This window comes from Chaetodon trifascialis, chromosome 13, assembly GCF_039877785.1.
Source record: "Chaetodon trifascialis isolate fChaTrf1 chromosome 13, fChaTrf1.hap1, whole genome shotgun sequence".
Lineage (NCBI taxonomy): Eukaryota > Metazoa > Chordata > Actinopteri > Chaetodontiformes > Chaetodontidae > Chaetodon > Chaetodon trifascialis.
In genome coordinates this window covers 22,607,845-22,623,474 of record NC_092068.1, presented here as the reverse complement: position 1 = coordinate 22,623,474, position 15,630 = coordinate 22,607,845, and the positions used below count along the sequence as shown (strand labels likewise).

At 45.1% G+C, this 15,630-nt stretch overlaps 1 protein-coding gene across 1 annotated transcript in view; it reads left to right on the top strand.

The window, feature by feature from the left end:
• LOC139341182 (homeobox protein Meis1) overlaps positions 1-15,630 on the top strand; it is a 79,813-nt gene that overhangs the window by 44,762 nt on the left and 19,421 nt on the right. The window contains exon 9 of the mRNA XM_070977559.1: positions 11,666-11,742. Within this exon, the coding sequence (XP_070833660.1) occupies positions 11,666-11,742 (77 nt within the window). The remainder of the gene's footprint in view (positions 1-11,665; positions 11,743-15,630) is intronic.

Sequence of the window (15,630 nt, the reverse complement as noted above, 5' to 3'; positions counted from 1 at the left end):
GCTGATTCTGGGAGAAACACTGCATACTTTGCATTTTTTAAAGTGACTTTTGTGTAAATATCAAATTAGGTATTGGAACATAGAGATCCTATTGGTTGAATTTTAGTCACATGCTGCATGAAAATGATTCTTGTGACATTTCAGTGAACATTTTATAACAAAGAAACCGTCTGCAGACACTTCAAGGCCGTTGTGCTTGGTTAGTGAGTGAGGATATTCCCACTAATCGCACACTGTATGTATATAACAGTCTGTGAAAGCTTCGTTTCAGCCTTTTCTGCTTTTCTCTCTCTGCTTCTCGTATCGTTTTACTCCTCTTTTTAAAAGCCCTCAAGGCCAGTTAACTTTTAATTCATGTCACCTTTGAACTTTTCCAAAATGTCTGCCATAGATCTAGACCAAAAGCAAGCGTGTGTGCGTGCGTGCGTGCATGTGTGTGTTGATCTGGCCTTAGTCAAGGGGCGGTCAGTGTGTTTCCTTGAGAACGTGAGAACTTTACAGACCCTCAAGGTCGGTCAGTAGCCCTGGAGGGGATCACCAGGCACAAAAGATCTGACATGGCCCCCAGAATACACACACACACACACACACACACACACACACACACACACACACACACACACACACACACACACACACACACACACACACACACACGACCAGGCGAACAAGCTTCTTTTTAATTTCTCTTTTTACAATTTCTTTATGTACAAATTGTTCTCAGACGTTGGTCCAGTGAGAAAACGCTTCGTATCCTCAGTGGTTGTTTTTTAAGTTTTAAAATTGGGACATTCTTTAACGATTAAAAATCAAAGCGAGAGGATATTTAATCTCTCTTAATTTCTCAATTATCTTGTCACCATTATTACCATCTTCCTCTTTTTTTTTTGTGCTTTGTCGTCCTTCCCGCTCCCCTCCCCTCCCCCCACCCCTCATACAATTTCATAGTTGGGAAACTATGAAACAGTTCAGTGTGTGGTTTCATTGTTGTACGTCTGAGTGATTGATGGCTTCATGCTGAAGCTGCGTTTCACACTAGTTCTATTTTTCATTATCAGCTGAATGCGATGTGTGTGCGCATGTGTGTGCACGTGTGTGTCTTTAACGTGGACAAGGGCCCAATAACTCGGATGTGTGAAATCATTTTTGGTTTGGTACCCACTAATCAGTTTACGATGATGTGTAAATCCGAAGAAGAGGCCTACACACACACACACACACACCCACACCCACACTCAGATGTAAACATACATACACACACATTCTTGCACAGGCCCACAGTGGTGACGTCAGTGCCTGGGTGGGGTGTGGAGTTCCCCACCATCACTGTGGTATTTATTGGAGAGTGAGTGGCAAGTTGTCATTTGGAAGAGTCAGGGAAAAATATTGTCATACGTCTGTGGTTAGCTTGATGGAATGATTCCATCCAACGCTTAAAGATTAGCAATGCTAGCGGTTTAGCCTCATTCTCACTGTGAGCAGCTACATCACCTTTACTACACCTCCTTTTTCTGTGTTGACCACCTTTCAAGAAACGGAGTTTAGCATACATTCTTTGTGTAGCATGATTTTGTTCAGCCAGTGATATATTAAATCTGCTAAGTGTGAAATCACATTAGCGCTAGCTGTTAGCCATTATCCATTAGGCTGTGTTTGGTGATCCAGAGGATTGTGGGATCTTTTCTGGCTGGAGTCAGCAGCTCAATACCTTTTACTTACAGCAACTGCAGCAGCCTGGCCTAGATACATTTGGTGTGTGTGTGTGAGAGATAGAGAGTGTATGTGTGTGTGTGTGTGTGTGCGTGCATGTGCATCTGTGTGATTGCATATGCACTTGTGCTATTATTTGTATGTGTCAGCGTCATGTCTCTTTTGTGAGCGCTGTGCATGAGTGTGTGCGCGTCTGTGCCTCATTCCATGCGTGCGCTCCATGGATCCTGTGGCTTTGCCGTCGTGGTAATCAGTTTGCGCGTTGGCTGAACTAATTTATCAATTCAGTTCCTCCCACTTGTATTCTCTTCCATGCGTGAACCCGCTCTCTTTCCCCTACACTCTGCCTCTGTCTCCCTCTCAGACAAAACACTTCTTTCTGACAAACCATAAGGGTTTCCTATCTTTTATGCATGCCTTCTGCCTCTCTGACTCCTCTCTCTTTTCTTCCATGACTCCCTCTGACTGTAATGTACAGCTGTGTTGCCTTATATGTTAATAGCCTTGAACTATGATATCATAGCAGTATCGGTGCTCTTGCACTGTTTGAAAGGCTTTCGGGAGAGAGCTCTGATTTATAGATGAGATGTCTTGCGATATATATCCATATATCCATAACTCATCATTTTACACTGACTCGTCTCATGTTATGATTGAAGTTTTCTGCATTAAACACTGCGAGGCTCATGACGCACTCGAGGCAGGTGGCGTGGAGGGTATGGCCATAGGCCGGCGGTGTGCTTACACTCGTCCAGCTGACCCAAGGTGCCCCTGTGGAGTGGGGCAGTCAGGTGTTTGTGTGCATGGCGATGTCAGTTCATCTGTGACACACACACATACGCATGCATGTGGTGGTGTGTGTGTTTGTGCTGTGTACATGCGTGTGTCGGGATGTGTGTGTGTGTGTCCAGTGGAGTGAGAGAAATCATAGCTAGTGAACCAGGTGGTGAATGCAGACAGGCAATAACTCATGGTAGAGGAGCTGGACAGAGCTGAGGGCTTGGAGAGGAGATGTGGTGGGAAAAGCCACGCCAACGCACACACTTCTCATTTTTCTCACTCTTCACCGTCCTGTCTTCCTTTGCTTCTTCTCCCCCTCTTTCAGACATGTGCGTCTTCCTCCCGTCCTCACCTCTGTCCTCTTCATTCCTCTGTCTTCCAACACTGTAACTGTAAATTTCACATTGCGCATTTGTCAACTTTCTTCCTTCTTCTCTCCCCTCACTCTCTGAGGCGCGCTATTCCAGCGATGGCAGGGGGGAAGTGAACAGGACTGAGGGTGCTGCTCACTTGTTTGTTACGACAGATTAAGTCATTGATTTGTAAAAGCGGTGCACTGATGGAGAAGGCCCTCCGCTGCTGAAGACGAGGAGGGGGAGAGAATGCAGAGGGGGGAGATGGAGGGACGCGAGAAAGAAGTGAGGATATTAAAATCGAAGATGAGAGGTAAAGAAAGCAGTTAAGTGGAGGTGGAAGAAAAGGGGGGGTGGAAAAGGAGGCAGCATGAGATAGTTAAGCGAAATGCTAAATATAGAACAGAGGGATGGAGGGGGTGGAGACGGGTGAGAGAGATATGCAGATAGAAGAATGAGAGGAAGGAGGAGGGGTGTAGCTGTACTTTGAATGACAGAGATGTCAGAGAAAGTCAGAGGAGGAAGAGTGAGGGAGCTTCATCTTTCAACAGCACTGGCTGCGTCCTCCTTCTCCTCTTATACCTGCAGCTCCAACGAGCATAAGGAAGCAATTGTGAAATACCCTTACCTAGTTTCAGCATTCCCCCAACCCAGGTTCTTTTCACCCCCCCCAGGGGCCAACGGTGAGTTTCTAATTAAAACGTTGGGGGCAAAAGGGTAATTATGATAATAACATAATAATATCGCCAGGGTTATTAGAATGTTCTGTGGTCCCCAAATTGCTTCCTCAGAGAGATCAGATTTCAGCGGCATTACGTAAAGTCAAATTTCCTTGAAAGTCAGGTGAAATGAAATTGATTCCCCCATGGTGGAGGTGCAATCTGAGAATCTGATTCCCTCTTGTATGTCACAGACACTGAGTCTAAAAAAAGCTCTTTAGTTTCAAACCACAATGACATATATCCAACCACCCCCCTCACTTCCAGGCTCAATTTAATCAGACGGGCTTGTGTGCTTAGCGAGTGTACGCGTTTGTTTAATAGTTCTGCTTTTGTTGCTTTGGACTCTCCGGCGCTTTGTTTCTCTGCGGCCCTCTGTAATGTATACTGTAGCTGTGCGTAACAAGAGAACATTTGTTTTTCAGCTTAGAGATCACTGCTAGAATGCTAGCTCCGAGCACTGTGGCTCGGAGCTAGCATGCTGGTGCTCAGAGGGGCATCCCGCTGTTTTCTCTCAGCTTTCAGTGGTACCTGACTGGGTTGAGGCTTTGTGGATCCCTCCTACTCCCCATTTACACACCCCACCATCCCAGGCAGCCCTGAGGCAGCCCACCTCCAGCTGTGGCTGCCGTTCACTGCGCCGCTTGGTGCAAGTACCGATTGCTTTGGAGTGCCTCCCCTCGCTCAAATAGGCAGTAATTACGGGCTTAAAGAGGTTTAGTGGTCCAGCAAACTACATAATCACCCCCTGAATTAGCCCCAGCTCATCAGCCTCAGTCCAACGAGCAGCGCTTACCACTAGCACTAGCTAGCATACTGCACCCCCTTCCCTTTATTGCACAGAGGGAAGCACAGCAGCAGGTGTTGTGCAACATCCGGCCCCCTTAATAAATTTAGCCTCCCCTGAGCTGGAATAGGGAGGACTAATGAAGCACGCCCTCACTCTTAGTGAAAGGAGAGTACAGACAGCACACAATATAAGATGCTCTCCTTCAGTATCAACAGACCTCACCCTTTACGTTCTGTGTTAAGCACAATACAGCACTTTGTTAAGACCTGAGACTTGATCATGTGCATACACGCCATAAGCTCCAGTATACACATAAAGCTAGAGACCCACCCAACTGTAAAGCACACGGATCATTATTCACACCCTTCAGCACGGCAGGAACAGCTACAGCAGTGGCTGCGTTATGTTGTGTGCCCTTAGAAAAGGGATGAATGATGCTAATCATCAATTATCTTAGCGGTGAAGCTGGTAATGCTGTACATTGTCTAATCCACTTTGTTCAAGAGCTTTAATGACATACTTTTCACCCTTTGCTTCACCAGCCAACTAGATTTATCTCACTCCCATAGGCAAGAGCGCTGCGAGATTTCCCTAAATCAACAAAAGCTGTTTTTTTGGGAGAGAAAATGCTCATTAATGGACGAAAAGCCCAAGAACATCTGTTTTTTTCTTTATCTCCAGAAGAGATGGAGAGATTTGATGACAAAAACAGTTTGGGGGGGGGGGGGGGTCTTCATTTCTGCTGCATATATCAAGGTTTTGAACAAAAAAGAAAAAAAAAACGGTGGTGAATTATTCATGCTACAAGCTTTGAGTCGGTTTACCGTAGTCCGACGCCATAAACGAGGCTGTTTCTGCTTTTTTTTGCGTATTAGGCTACAGCACTGAGACGGGGGGTGTTGACATTAGAGGGGGCACTCTGAAACTCTCATCCTGTACTTGGTTCATTTTGAGTCTCTCAAAAGATCTGTTTTTGCTCTGTTTTGTTATTTTGCATCGGAGCAGCCCGAATCAGAGGAAATTAGGTTAGGGGTGCTTTGTTTTTCTTCTGTTGTTGTTTTGTTCGCTCTCACTCTCTTTTCTTTTTTTCTTTAATCCCCCCTTTCTCCCAGAGCCAGCTTTGTTGCTGGGTCCCTGCTCCCTAATGAAGTCAAAGGGATGTCAGTCGATGCCACCTACACAGAAAGGAATTTGAAATGGCGTGGCGTTCACAGCGCAGCGTGAGCGCACACACAGAGGATGAAACTTCCACTGAAATTTTTGAAATTGGAAGCTTGTTGTATGAGATGCAACAGACTTATAGTTTGGAACGCTTGTTTTAAAGTCTGCTTGTGCTCACGGTTCTGGGCATTTGTTGTTAGCATAACAATGTGCTTGCCTCCCCAAATATTTAAGGTAATCTCATATGTCTGGCAGCAGCAAGGCTACACTTCCAGTAAACTGTGTGTTTGTGTGTTCGCGCGTGTGTGTGTGTGTGTGTGTGTGTGTGCGTATGAGACAGTTTGGTATGATTCTCTGATGCCCTTCTAGCCAAAAAGGCCCCCGGATTAGCCGTCAGGCATTCCTGATGGGCAGCTCGGTTTCCACAGAGATTTGACCTGGGAACAGTGAGGGGAGCAGACCTGGCCGAGTCGAGGCGTTTCACTTGTACCTCAGCTGGTCCATGCGAGTCAGTAGCCGTGCACGTTACCGTGACCTGCCCGGTGTTTTGGGGTCGTGGGGGTTTACTGCGTCAGGACAGTTAAACGTCTTTTATAAGTGACTCAACGGAAATAATGTTTAACAGAAAGCTACACAAAAATAAATCGTTGCGTATTAAGAAGTTGTTTACTGTGATTCATTGCATTTACTGGCGTCCTCATGCCGTGTGGCAAACCCCAACCATCTGGTGGTAAAGTAAGCTATCTGAAAATACCACTGACCCACGTCTGTTATCCACAGATTGTGCAGTGTCACGGCCTCTTTTTGAGACATCACATGACCGCGACAACATATGATTCTCCCCTCTCGTAGGCCTCCCTCCATCCTGTTTCATCGTAGCACTTTTATAAAGCTAATGTGGCGTGTCAAGCCTTTTTAATGGGATGCACAGAGGCTTTGGAAGCACAGCTTTAAATAGAAATATATGCAGCGATAACGCCGTCGTGCTAATGCCTAAAGAAGGACTGAGAGGACTGTGGCTGCACTGAATTGGTTAACAAGGGTGGAATCACCCACATTAAGATTAATAGATGTAATAGTAAAATGCAGTACATATGCTTTAGAATGCATATTTAATTATTTACACTGGTTTTTGTTTTTGTATCACTTAGTTAACAAAGTAAGCTGAAACGTGTAAAGGTTGAGTTTTGCTATCATGTTCATGGTGTTTTGTCCATGTTTGTATTGTTTTTAAAGGGTGGAGAGCTTATTTTTTAGTCAACACCAAAATAAAAGTAAAATCCAAAGTGTTTGGAGCAGTGAGGGGAAGACGGCGAGAGACAGAGCAGCAGAGACAACTGGCTTTGCTGAGAAGGCGAGATGAAGAGAAGGGAGAACTGCAGCGAGATAAAAGACGTTTCTGAAATAGCCCTCCCCTCGTGGTGAATGGGAGAATCCCCGACAAAAGAGTGACTCAGACTCTTGTTCCTCTCTTTTTCCGTCCTTCGCTCATTGCTGCCGTAGACTAAGGTGAGGCTTTACACGGCTTACACGTCGGAAGGCAGGCACGACCTTTGAGAAGTTGGCACTTTTTCACTTCTGTCGAAGTTTTGGTGCCTTATTGCTCCCGCTGATGAGATTAAGATTTTGTTTGCGCAGTTCGTCCTCTAAAGGTTAATGGATCTGCCTGCACAGTCGCCGTGTGTCTTGTCAAAGTGACCTTGAGGGCGGCGCCGAGCGAACTTCAAGCGTCGGGTTTCCCAAACGCAAATGGAAAAGCAGAACAGGAAATCGCAATCATAACAGTGCAGCGAGTGTGCGGCATAACTTCCAAAATGTAAATTTTATTGAGTATACAATCTTTATATACGGCTGTAATCTGATTACTGACGGTTTTTGTGGCGCTGGTAACTGACATTTTTTCGGCTGCTCTGCCTAGAATAGTTTTCTCCAGGGTTAGGCGTGGGACAACGGGAGTAAAGCAGGGTCTTGAGGAATATTTTTGCTCTTATCTCTTCGTTAAACCCCTGGGGCTCCAGATATCAATTTCCATGTCTCCTCCTCTGCCTCCTTCTTCCTTCTTTCTTTCTTTCTTTCTTTCTTTCTTTCTTTCTTTCTTTCTTTCTTTCTTTCTTTCTTTCTTTCTTTCTTTCTTTCTTCTCTCTGTCTGTCCCTCTTGTTCTTGTCTGAGGGGGTCAGAGAGGAAGACGGTCAGACAGGGAGGGGATGTTACTGATGCTCTGTTACTCACCCACACAGACATCTGCATGCAAGCACACACACACACACACACACACACACACACACACACACACACACACACACACACACACACACACACACACACACACACACACACACACACACACACACATATATATGACCACGCACAGCTGAACTTACTTGTAGGCCCAGCAAGCTCAGTGGCTCAAACACACACACACACTAATGTCAGAGATTGCTAAAATGAACACACTCGAGCGAAAAGCTTTGACTCAGATGGACACACACACACAACAGACATGCACGCACACGCACACACACTGGGATTGATAAGACACACAGAAGAGAGAAGCGAAAACACACACCCCTCCTGGCACCCACATGCTCGGAGCCCAGCAGAGAGCGGCGAGCAGGGTGGAAATTCTCATGAAAGGAGTTGTATATTTGGAGAAGACATATCATTAAGATAGGCGGAGGGAAGAGGGAAAGGGAGGGAAGGATGCGCAGAAACTTTCCATCTGCTCTTTTAAAGAACATGTTATTGCTTTTCTCACTAAAGGCCTTTCTCTCTCTCCCCTCTCTCTCTCTCAACCCGCTGAACCACAGCCAAAGGCCGTTAAGACACCAGAATCACTCACAGACAATATTAAAACTGGGCGACTTGTTGCTCAGCGAGAAGCTAAATCACAGTGTTTTGACAGATAGGAGCTAATTTGGCGGTTTAGAAAAAAGGAGGACAAAAACTGTTTTGATGTTTTGGCTTTTGGGCCATCTTTGCCTGGTAACGCTTCCATTAAGAGAGTGTTATTTTGTACTTGAAAACTCTGGCACTTCGGAGGTAGTATCAGAAGCAGGAAGCGCCGGTGGAAGACGTTTTCAGATCCTTTACTTAAGGTAAAAGTAGCAAAAAGTAAAGTTTCCTAAGTAAAAGTTGTGCAATCAGCAAAATGTGCTTAAAGTATGAAAAGTAAAAGTACTCACGATGCCACGAAATCCTCCCTGCCAGTGTTGTGCAATCACATTATTATCACTGATGCATTAATGTGTAAACAGCATTCTCATATTGTAGCTGATGGAGCTCATTCGACTGTTGGGTAGTTTGTTCTGTAACCTTTAATCATAAGTACAAGTACAAGATCCTCAAAATTATACTTTTTTCCATACTTGAGTGAATATACTGACATTCCAGTGCTGGCAGAGTGTGTGTTCAACAGCGCACTCTCAGGCCACCAACCACATTTTTCTCCCAGTGCTGCTTTCTGTGATTGAGATTGTGTGTGTGTGTGCGTGTGTGTGTGCTGGGAAGCTAAAGGGAGGGAAGCACTGAAACAGGGTGTATTTGTGCTATATTGTGGCCCCTGGCATGCCCCCCCCCATTCTAAAATCACGAGGCAAACACTCTTGCTTCCACAGATCTACAGCGCACATAGAATGGACACGCTGATCTCAAGTTCTGTCAGCTTTGTTTGTGGAGAAGAAAGCCTTAAAAGACATATTGTTCACATGATCGGCTTTAATCTGTCAGCGGTGAGTGTGTGTGTGTGTGTGTGTGTGTGTGGTGTGTGTGTGTGTGTGTGTGTGTGTGTGTGTGTGTGTGTGTGTGTGTGTGTGTGAGAGAGAGAGTGGCGTCTGTATGTGAAGCACTCAAGACATCAGATGACACAAGCCCTAAAGAATAATGTTTTCTCACTTTCCACACACGTGGGCAGGCGAGCGGCGCCCCAGATTTACAGCTATTTTAATTCTGATACTATCTGATCAGTCTAGAGTATGGGGGTGGATACTTACACACACACACACACACACACACACACACACACACACACACACACACACACACACACACACACACTCACACTATATGAATGGACAGACAGTTCACATGCATTGGTGCACGCACACACACATAAAGGCACTCAAAAATGGTTGCAGAAAAGAAGTGGACACAAATTTGGCCAGAGGCGACAATGCAATTATAACTTGGCGCATGAAATTAGCCTCCTTGTGTTCCCATTCCCCACAACCAATCACATGGACGAGGGAAGGCTGGGAAAAAATCAGTCTCCTCTCTCTCTCTGCTGGGTCGTCCCAGCATTAAACACAATCCTGTTCATTATGCACTGAAAAAACTGTAATGAAAAAATGAAAAGGCTGGCGCCGCACTGATTTTGCACGTCTGATTGACTATTAAGTGTCTCTGTGTGTGTTTGTCTGTGTGTGTGTGTGTGTGTGTGTTCTCGTTAGACATACTCTATATATAATACAGTAGCCATATCTGTGGCGCCTACTGTTGGTCAGCATAAGACGGGAGAGTAACCGAACAAATGTCGGGGGGCTCTCTGTCGGGGCGACCTGGTTGTCCCGCTGAAAACGATGAGTTGCTGCTGAACAGTGAGGACACACATGCAGCCCGCTCTCTCAGTTTGTTGTGAATTTGCCAAGAAAGAAAACCATGTTGGGGAATTTTTGGTATTGATTTCATTACTGGTTAGATTTTTGCGTGTGGCAACTGCTGCGCTGTAAGCAGAGCTCTTTGCTGAGGCCTGAACGGACAAACAGCACATCAGCTAACAAAGTATGTCTTTCAGTTTTGATGTAATATGATAGAAAACCACTGAACGCTATAGTTCACACACCTGGTTGGACCATCCAGTCCTCTTTCGTGAGTTATGTCTTACCTAAATGTAAACATAGCATTTTGGAAATTATGTAGTTTCCACTTAATGCTTCAGCAATCTATTCTCTCCTCCACTTCCCTGCGCCTCCCTCCTCTGCTCCTCTTTTATGGCCTGCCTATGGTGTCCAGCACAGTCCATGTCTTGTCTCCGTCATGAACGGCACATTGTCCTCCATGAACAAGCCTCTGCGCAACTGTGATCCCCCCCACACACACTCCAATATAAATCAACACACTCCCCGAGTTCACATTTATCCAATTTATTCATTCTATATATTTAAACAGGTGGCTCGACTTTAACTGTTCTCAGCTGGCTTCTCCGGGACAGGCTGCAGTCAGTAGTTTAGATTTAATCACCCGGCTTGCAGTCAGTTTGGGTTGTTTTCCACAGCCAAACCGTTGTTTGTCGTGCATCGATCTCGAGCCTTCAGAAAAATATAAAATAAGAGAGGTAGTAAGGTGCTGAGGCTGAAGAAGATGTGAGTTCAGACAAGATATGGAATTATTCTTCTTCTCTTACTGGCAGATATTTTGATATCTAAGATTTAAAAGATTGGAAATTCAATTGAATACATATTTGTGAGGAGTTCCAGTTCCTGTGTTGCGCTGGCACTCAACAGGATGAAGCCCATAAGTCTTCCTGTACTTCCTGTTTCTTACGATCAACGCGGTTAAACTGCAAAAATGATTACAGCAAACTTAAAAGAGCCGCGTTATCGTACCACCGGCAAAACATATAAAAGCAAACAGCAGCAGTGAAGACATAAGGTTTTACATTCTCTTGTCTCTATTCCGCCGAGTTAACGTTACATATTCCCCGCTCGCTGATTACATATGCAGCGGGGTGAAAGGGGGGCCGTCGACGCGAATATATTTGTGTAAGAGGCTGCCTAATTACCAGAGCTGGTTCTCCACTTCACTTAACTTTCTAATTGGCTTGCCTTTTTGGCTGCCATTAATTACAAGATTTCATATTCCATTAATGATCGGGGGGAGATCGGCACGTTATCGTGCACATGCTCACACATACTTACGGTATACATCCAGATACACGCAGGCACATACTGATACCTACGCGCCAATGGGCATGAGCACACATCTCATTTTCTACCTCTCATTACGCTGTATGGCTCTGTGTGTGTAACCTGTGCCCTGCAACAACTCTTTCTTCACTAAAAGGCAAATCAAACCCTTTTTCTCCAACAACAAGAAGCTTCATTAAACAATTTGCGGTCAGCCTTTTCTCATAGATGTTTTCTTTTCCCTCCCGCAGCATCCCTACCCGTCAGAAGAACAGAAGAAACAGCTGGCGCAAGACACAGGCCTCACCATCCTACAAGTGAACAACTGGTAAGTCATCTCAGAGTTTACATGCAGTCGATTGGAGGGGTTTGTGCCTCCAGGCTATCCAAGTTCTTAATGATCGGAATTAATGCCTCCACTCCACCCCTATTTTCATCCTACACACACACACAGAAACACACACACCACTTACTGAGTCATCCTCACCTAGATCAATCCATCTAAAGAGATATGGCCTGGAGTGATTTTCCAAACCAACAGCCCAACTCAGCTCAAACATGAGCATCCATGTTAATTAAGAGTCAAACTACCATCTGAAAACATCCAATAAAATCATCCAACATGCAAGTTGGATGATTTTATTGGATGTTTTCCCAGTTATACAAGAATGATTGCTGAAAAAGTGGTAGCTCTGAGACTAATTATAGGGTTTTACTTTGGCTAACTTATTTTGGGGTTTGTGGCTTTTTGTAGCACCTTTTACTGTGATTAACATTTGTTTTAATTAGGCAGTGAACATCTCATTTAACATTTATTCTCTCTTGCTAACAATTTAAACATTTATTCCCACTTCATGCACTGAATTATCCTTGAAACTAGCCAGAGACAGTTAGCCATGTGGACAGTGCAGAGTGTACACGCAACACTGTAAACCTAAGCTAAGAAATGAAATAAGTGATTGATTGATAGCAGCAGCTGCTGATTATCCAGTTAGAAATGATTTTGTTGGGTGTCTGCTGACCATTTATCCCTTTTTACATTATTATTTAGCACTTTTTCATAATGCATTTAGCATTTTAAGTTGTCCTTGTTAGCAAGGAGCCTAGCTTAGAAGTGTGCAGCCCCGTTGCTATCTGGCCTTTGCAAATTAATGCTCTGTAAGTGCCAACTGGCCTGTTAATTGGGCACAAGCGTGACTGGCCCACGCCATAAAATAAGTTGCTAACTAGCCGTTTTAACCTTAGGTTGCACTGTAAAAGGTAGAAAGGGGCCCTGTGTCCTTGCGCGGCTAGTCTTATCAGAGAGATGGCTATCAGCACATGCTTAGTGTTATTAGCCATGTCTAATTAAAGGGGCTGGAGTCTGGGTAATTGAGGCAGGGTCCAGGCAGAGGGTGTTTGATCTGAGCAGCCCTTAAAATAATCCTTGAAAGTATCAGTCAGTTGCTAGGTACGGGCATGAAAGTGGAGACCGCAGGAAGGCTGAAGCTGCAGAAGGAGAGAGAGAGTTAAAGAGCCGGACGGAGTGAAAAATAGATGAAGAGAAAGAGAGAAAGATAAGGAGAGAGGGAGAGAAAGAGATGAGACATGATAAATCCCCATTACCAGCAGTCTAATGATGTTAACATTATTCCCAGCCATTGTTCAATCTCAGACCTCAGAGACAGACAGACGTTAGATTAGGGTATGGTGTATCAGTCTATGGAGAATTCATTTTATACCGGGCCAAAAATAATGCACACACACACGCGCACAAACACAAAACACACACACACACACACACATGCACACACACACACACACACACACACACAGGCAGAAAAAGGCCTCCTGACCAGAGGGAATCCTGTAGAGGTTATCAAATCACGTGACCCCTCTGAAATCCATGGGGGATCAATTCTTACAGCTGAGATAAAGCCAAGCTCTGTGTGTGTGTGTGTGTGTGTGTGTGTGTGTGTGTGTGTGTGTGTGTGTGTGTGTGTGTGTGTGTGAGTGAAAGAGAGAGACAGAGACAGAGAGAGTCACATGAACAGTAGCTTGGTCACTTAAGGCTGACTGTGTGCTTTCATTCTGTTTGTTGTTTTTATTGGTAGGGGGATAGCAACACACCCTTAAGGTGTGTGTGAGTGTGTGTGTGTGTGTATTTGTGCATGACCAACACACACTGTGTAAATCGTGGGAGGTTAATCTTGGTTTGTGGAAGACGTTGTGTGTGTGTGTGCGTGTAAGAGAGGGGAACCGGGGGTGGTTAATCTAAGGGGTATTAGCTGTTAAACCCTCCATGCTGGGATCTCGCTGCCCCCTCACATTTCATTGTATACAAGTGTGTGTGTGTTTGTGTGTGTGCGCGCTTGTCCAGAGGCATATTTCCATGCACGGCTGTTTGAGAGAGCGAGCAGTACATTGTAGCTGATTGAGAAGGAAAACAATGAAGTGAAAGGACGGACTGACGGAGATATAAAGACAGCGAAACGGGGGGAACAGGAGAGAGAAGAGAGGTGGAGGAAAAAGATGACAGACAGATGGATGGAGAGACAACGTCAGATAGAAAGAGAGAGAGGTTACGTTAGGGGAGGCGTGTTGTTGTGCTGGTTGGGAAGCCCCGTCATTGGGTGTCTCCATAGCAACCCCCGGTGATGTTACCTCCTGACCCACTGATTTGGTGAAGTCAATTTCCCAAGCTGTGAGCGTGTTTGTCGGCGCCGTTCGTGAACTCGCACACATAAATGCGCACTTGTGTAAATTCTCCCGCACGCGCACACACAAACGCGCGCGCACACACATCCTCTCATGCATTCACTTGAACCAAATCAGGTCTACAACTGTGACATCAAGCCAGAGAGGACTTCAGGAAGCATAAAACACTTAGCGGGTGTGTGTTTCACGGTCGTACCCCGGCACTCACACCACCGACACTGGATTCACGTCGAATGGCCGCAGATGAACTGCAGGTCATCCGTGCTTGTTGTCCCAACAGGGAAAGACCTCGCAACGACAAACGTGCAGCTGACAAATAAAACGCACGGTGAAATCCTGTCACATGATCCAGCGTGGAACACACACTCGCTTCCTCTGGCTAATACACACAGCTCACACACTGTGTCTCATACACCCACATACTCTCTCTCTCTCTCTCTCTCTCACGCACTTACACACACCATAGATGTGTTAACACACATGTCGGTGTGTATTATTGATGAGTGAGCACGCGGTTGGGCTCAGCAGATTAAATAAAAATGCTAAAGGCCGGCAAGGGGCGCAGATCACTCATGAATTATTGGCAGAAATACGCTGCACCAGGGAATCTCAATTTGAATGGAGAACACGTGTGTGTGTGGGTGTGGGTGTGGGTGTGGGTGTGGGTGTGGGTGTGTGTGTGTGTGTGTGTGTGTGTGGGTGTGGGGTAATGCATGTGCACATTTACACAGCAGAATTATATGTTGAGAATGTACACACATACTGTACACACCTAAATACAAATACCTGGACACATCCCTTCATAGCTTCTTCTTCTTCTTCTTCTTCTTCTTCTTCTTCTTCTTCTTCTTCTTCTTCTTCTTCTTCTTCATGACATTTCAAAGCAAATTCACTCGACAGTCAGATGGAAACAAGGCCTCAGACCTGAGACGTGTGCACAGTGAATGAGTGTATTGTTTCCACACACACTCAGAAAACGAGTCGGCGCATGACACAAACACACACACACGCACGCGCGCGCGCACACACACACACACACACACACTTACTCAAACACTAATGCTCACACAGTTAAATGCTCAACTGTTTTTCAGTTGCACATACAACAAACGCTATCTTGGTAGATTCATGCACATTAAAGATATCGATATACGAGCAAAATAAATCCTCAGTAATGAGTTAAATACACAAAGCCAGAAGTTTACTCAGCCATATTAGTGTTTGTGCAAACAGCACGTATGAGCGACAGTCATGTCTACAAAAATCTAGTTTACTCCAACAGAGCTAGGTAAACATTTTGGTTTGATTAACTTTCATTGAGCAGTGAATCTTTCTCACCTGCTGTCCCTCACAGGCCCCTGTAGGAGCAGTGACTGACGATAAAATTACACAGCCTGAAGCAAAATATATCATCTCTGCTTCAATTCAAACAAATCTTTTAGGCATTTATTTGTAGTGCAATTATGCCAATTAAAACTTCAAAAGCATTTCTCCCCAAAAAAACCCTTTAAAAAGTTTG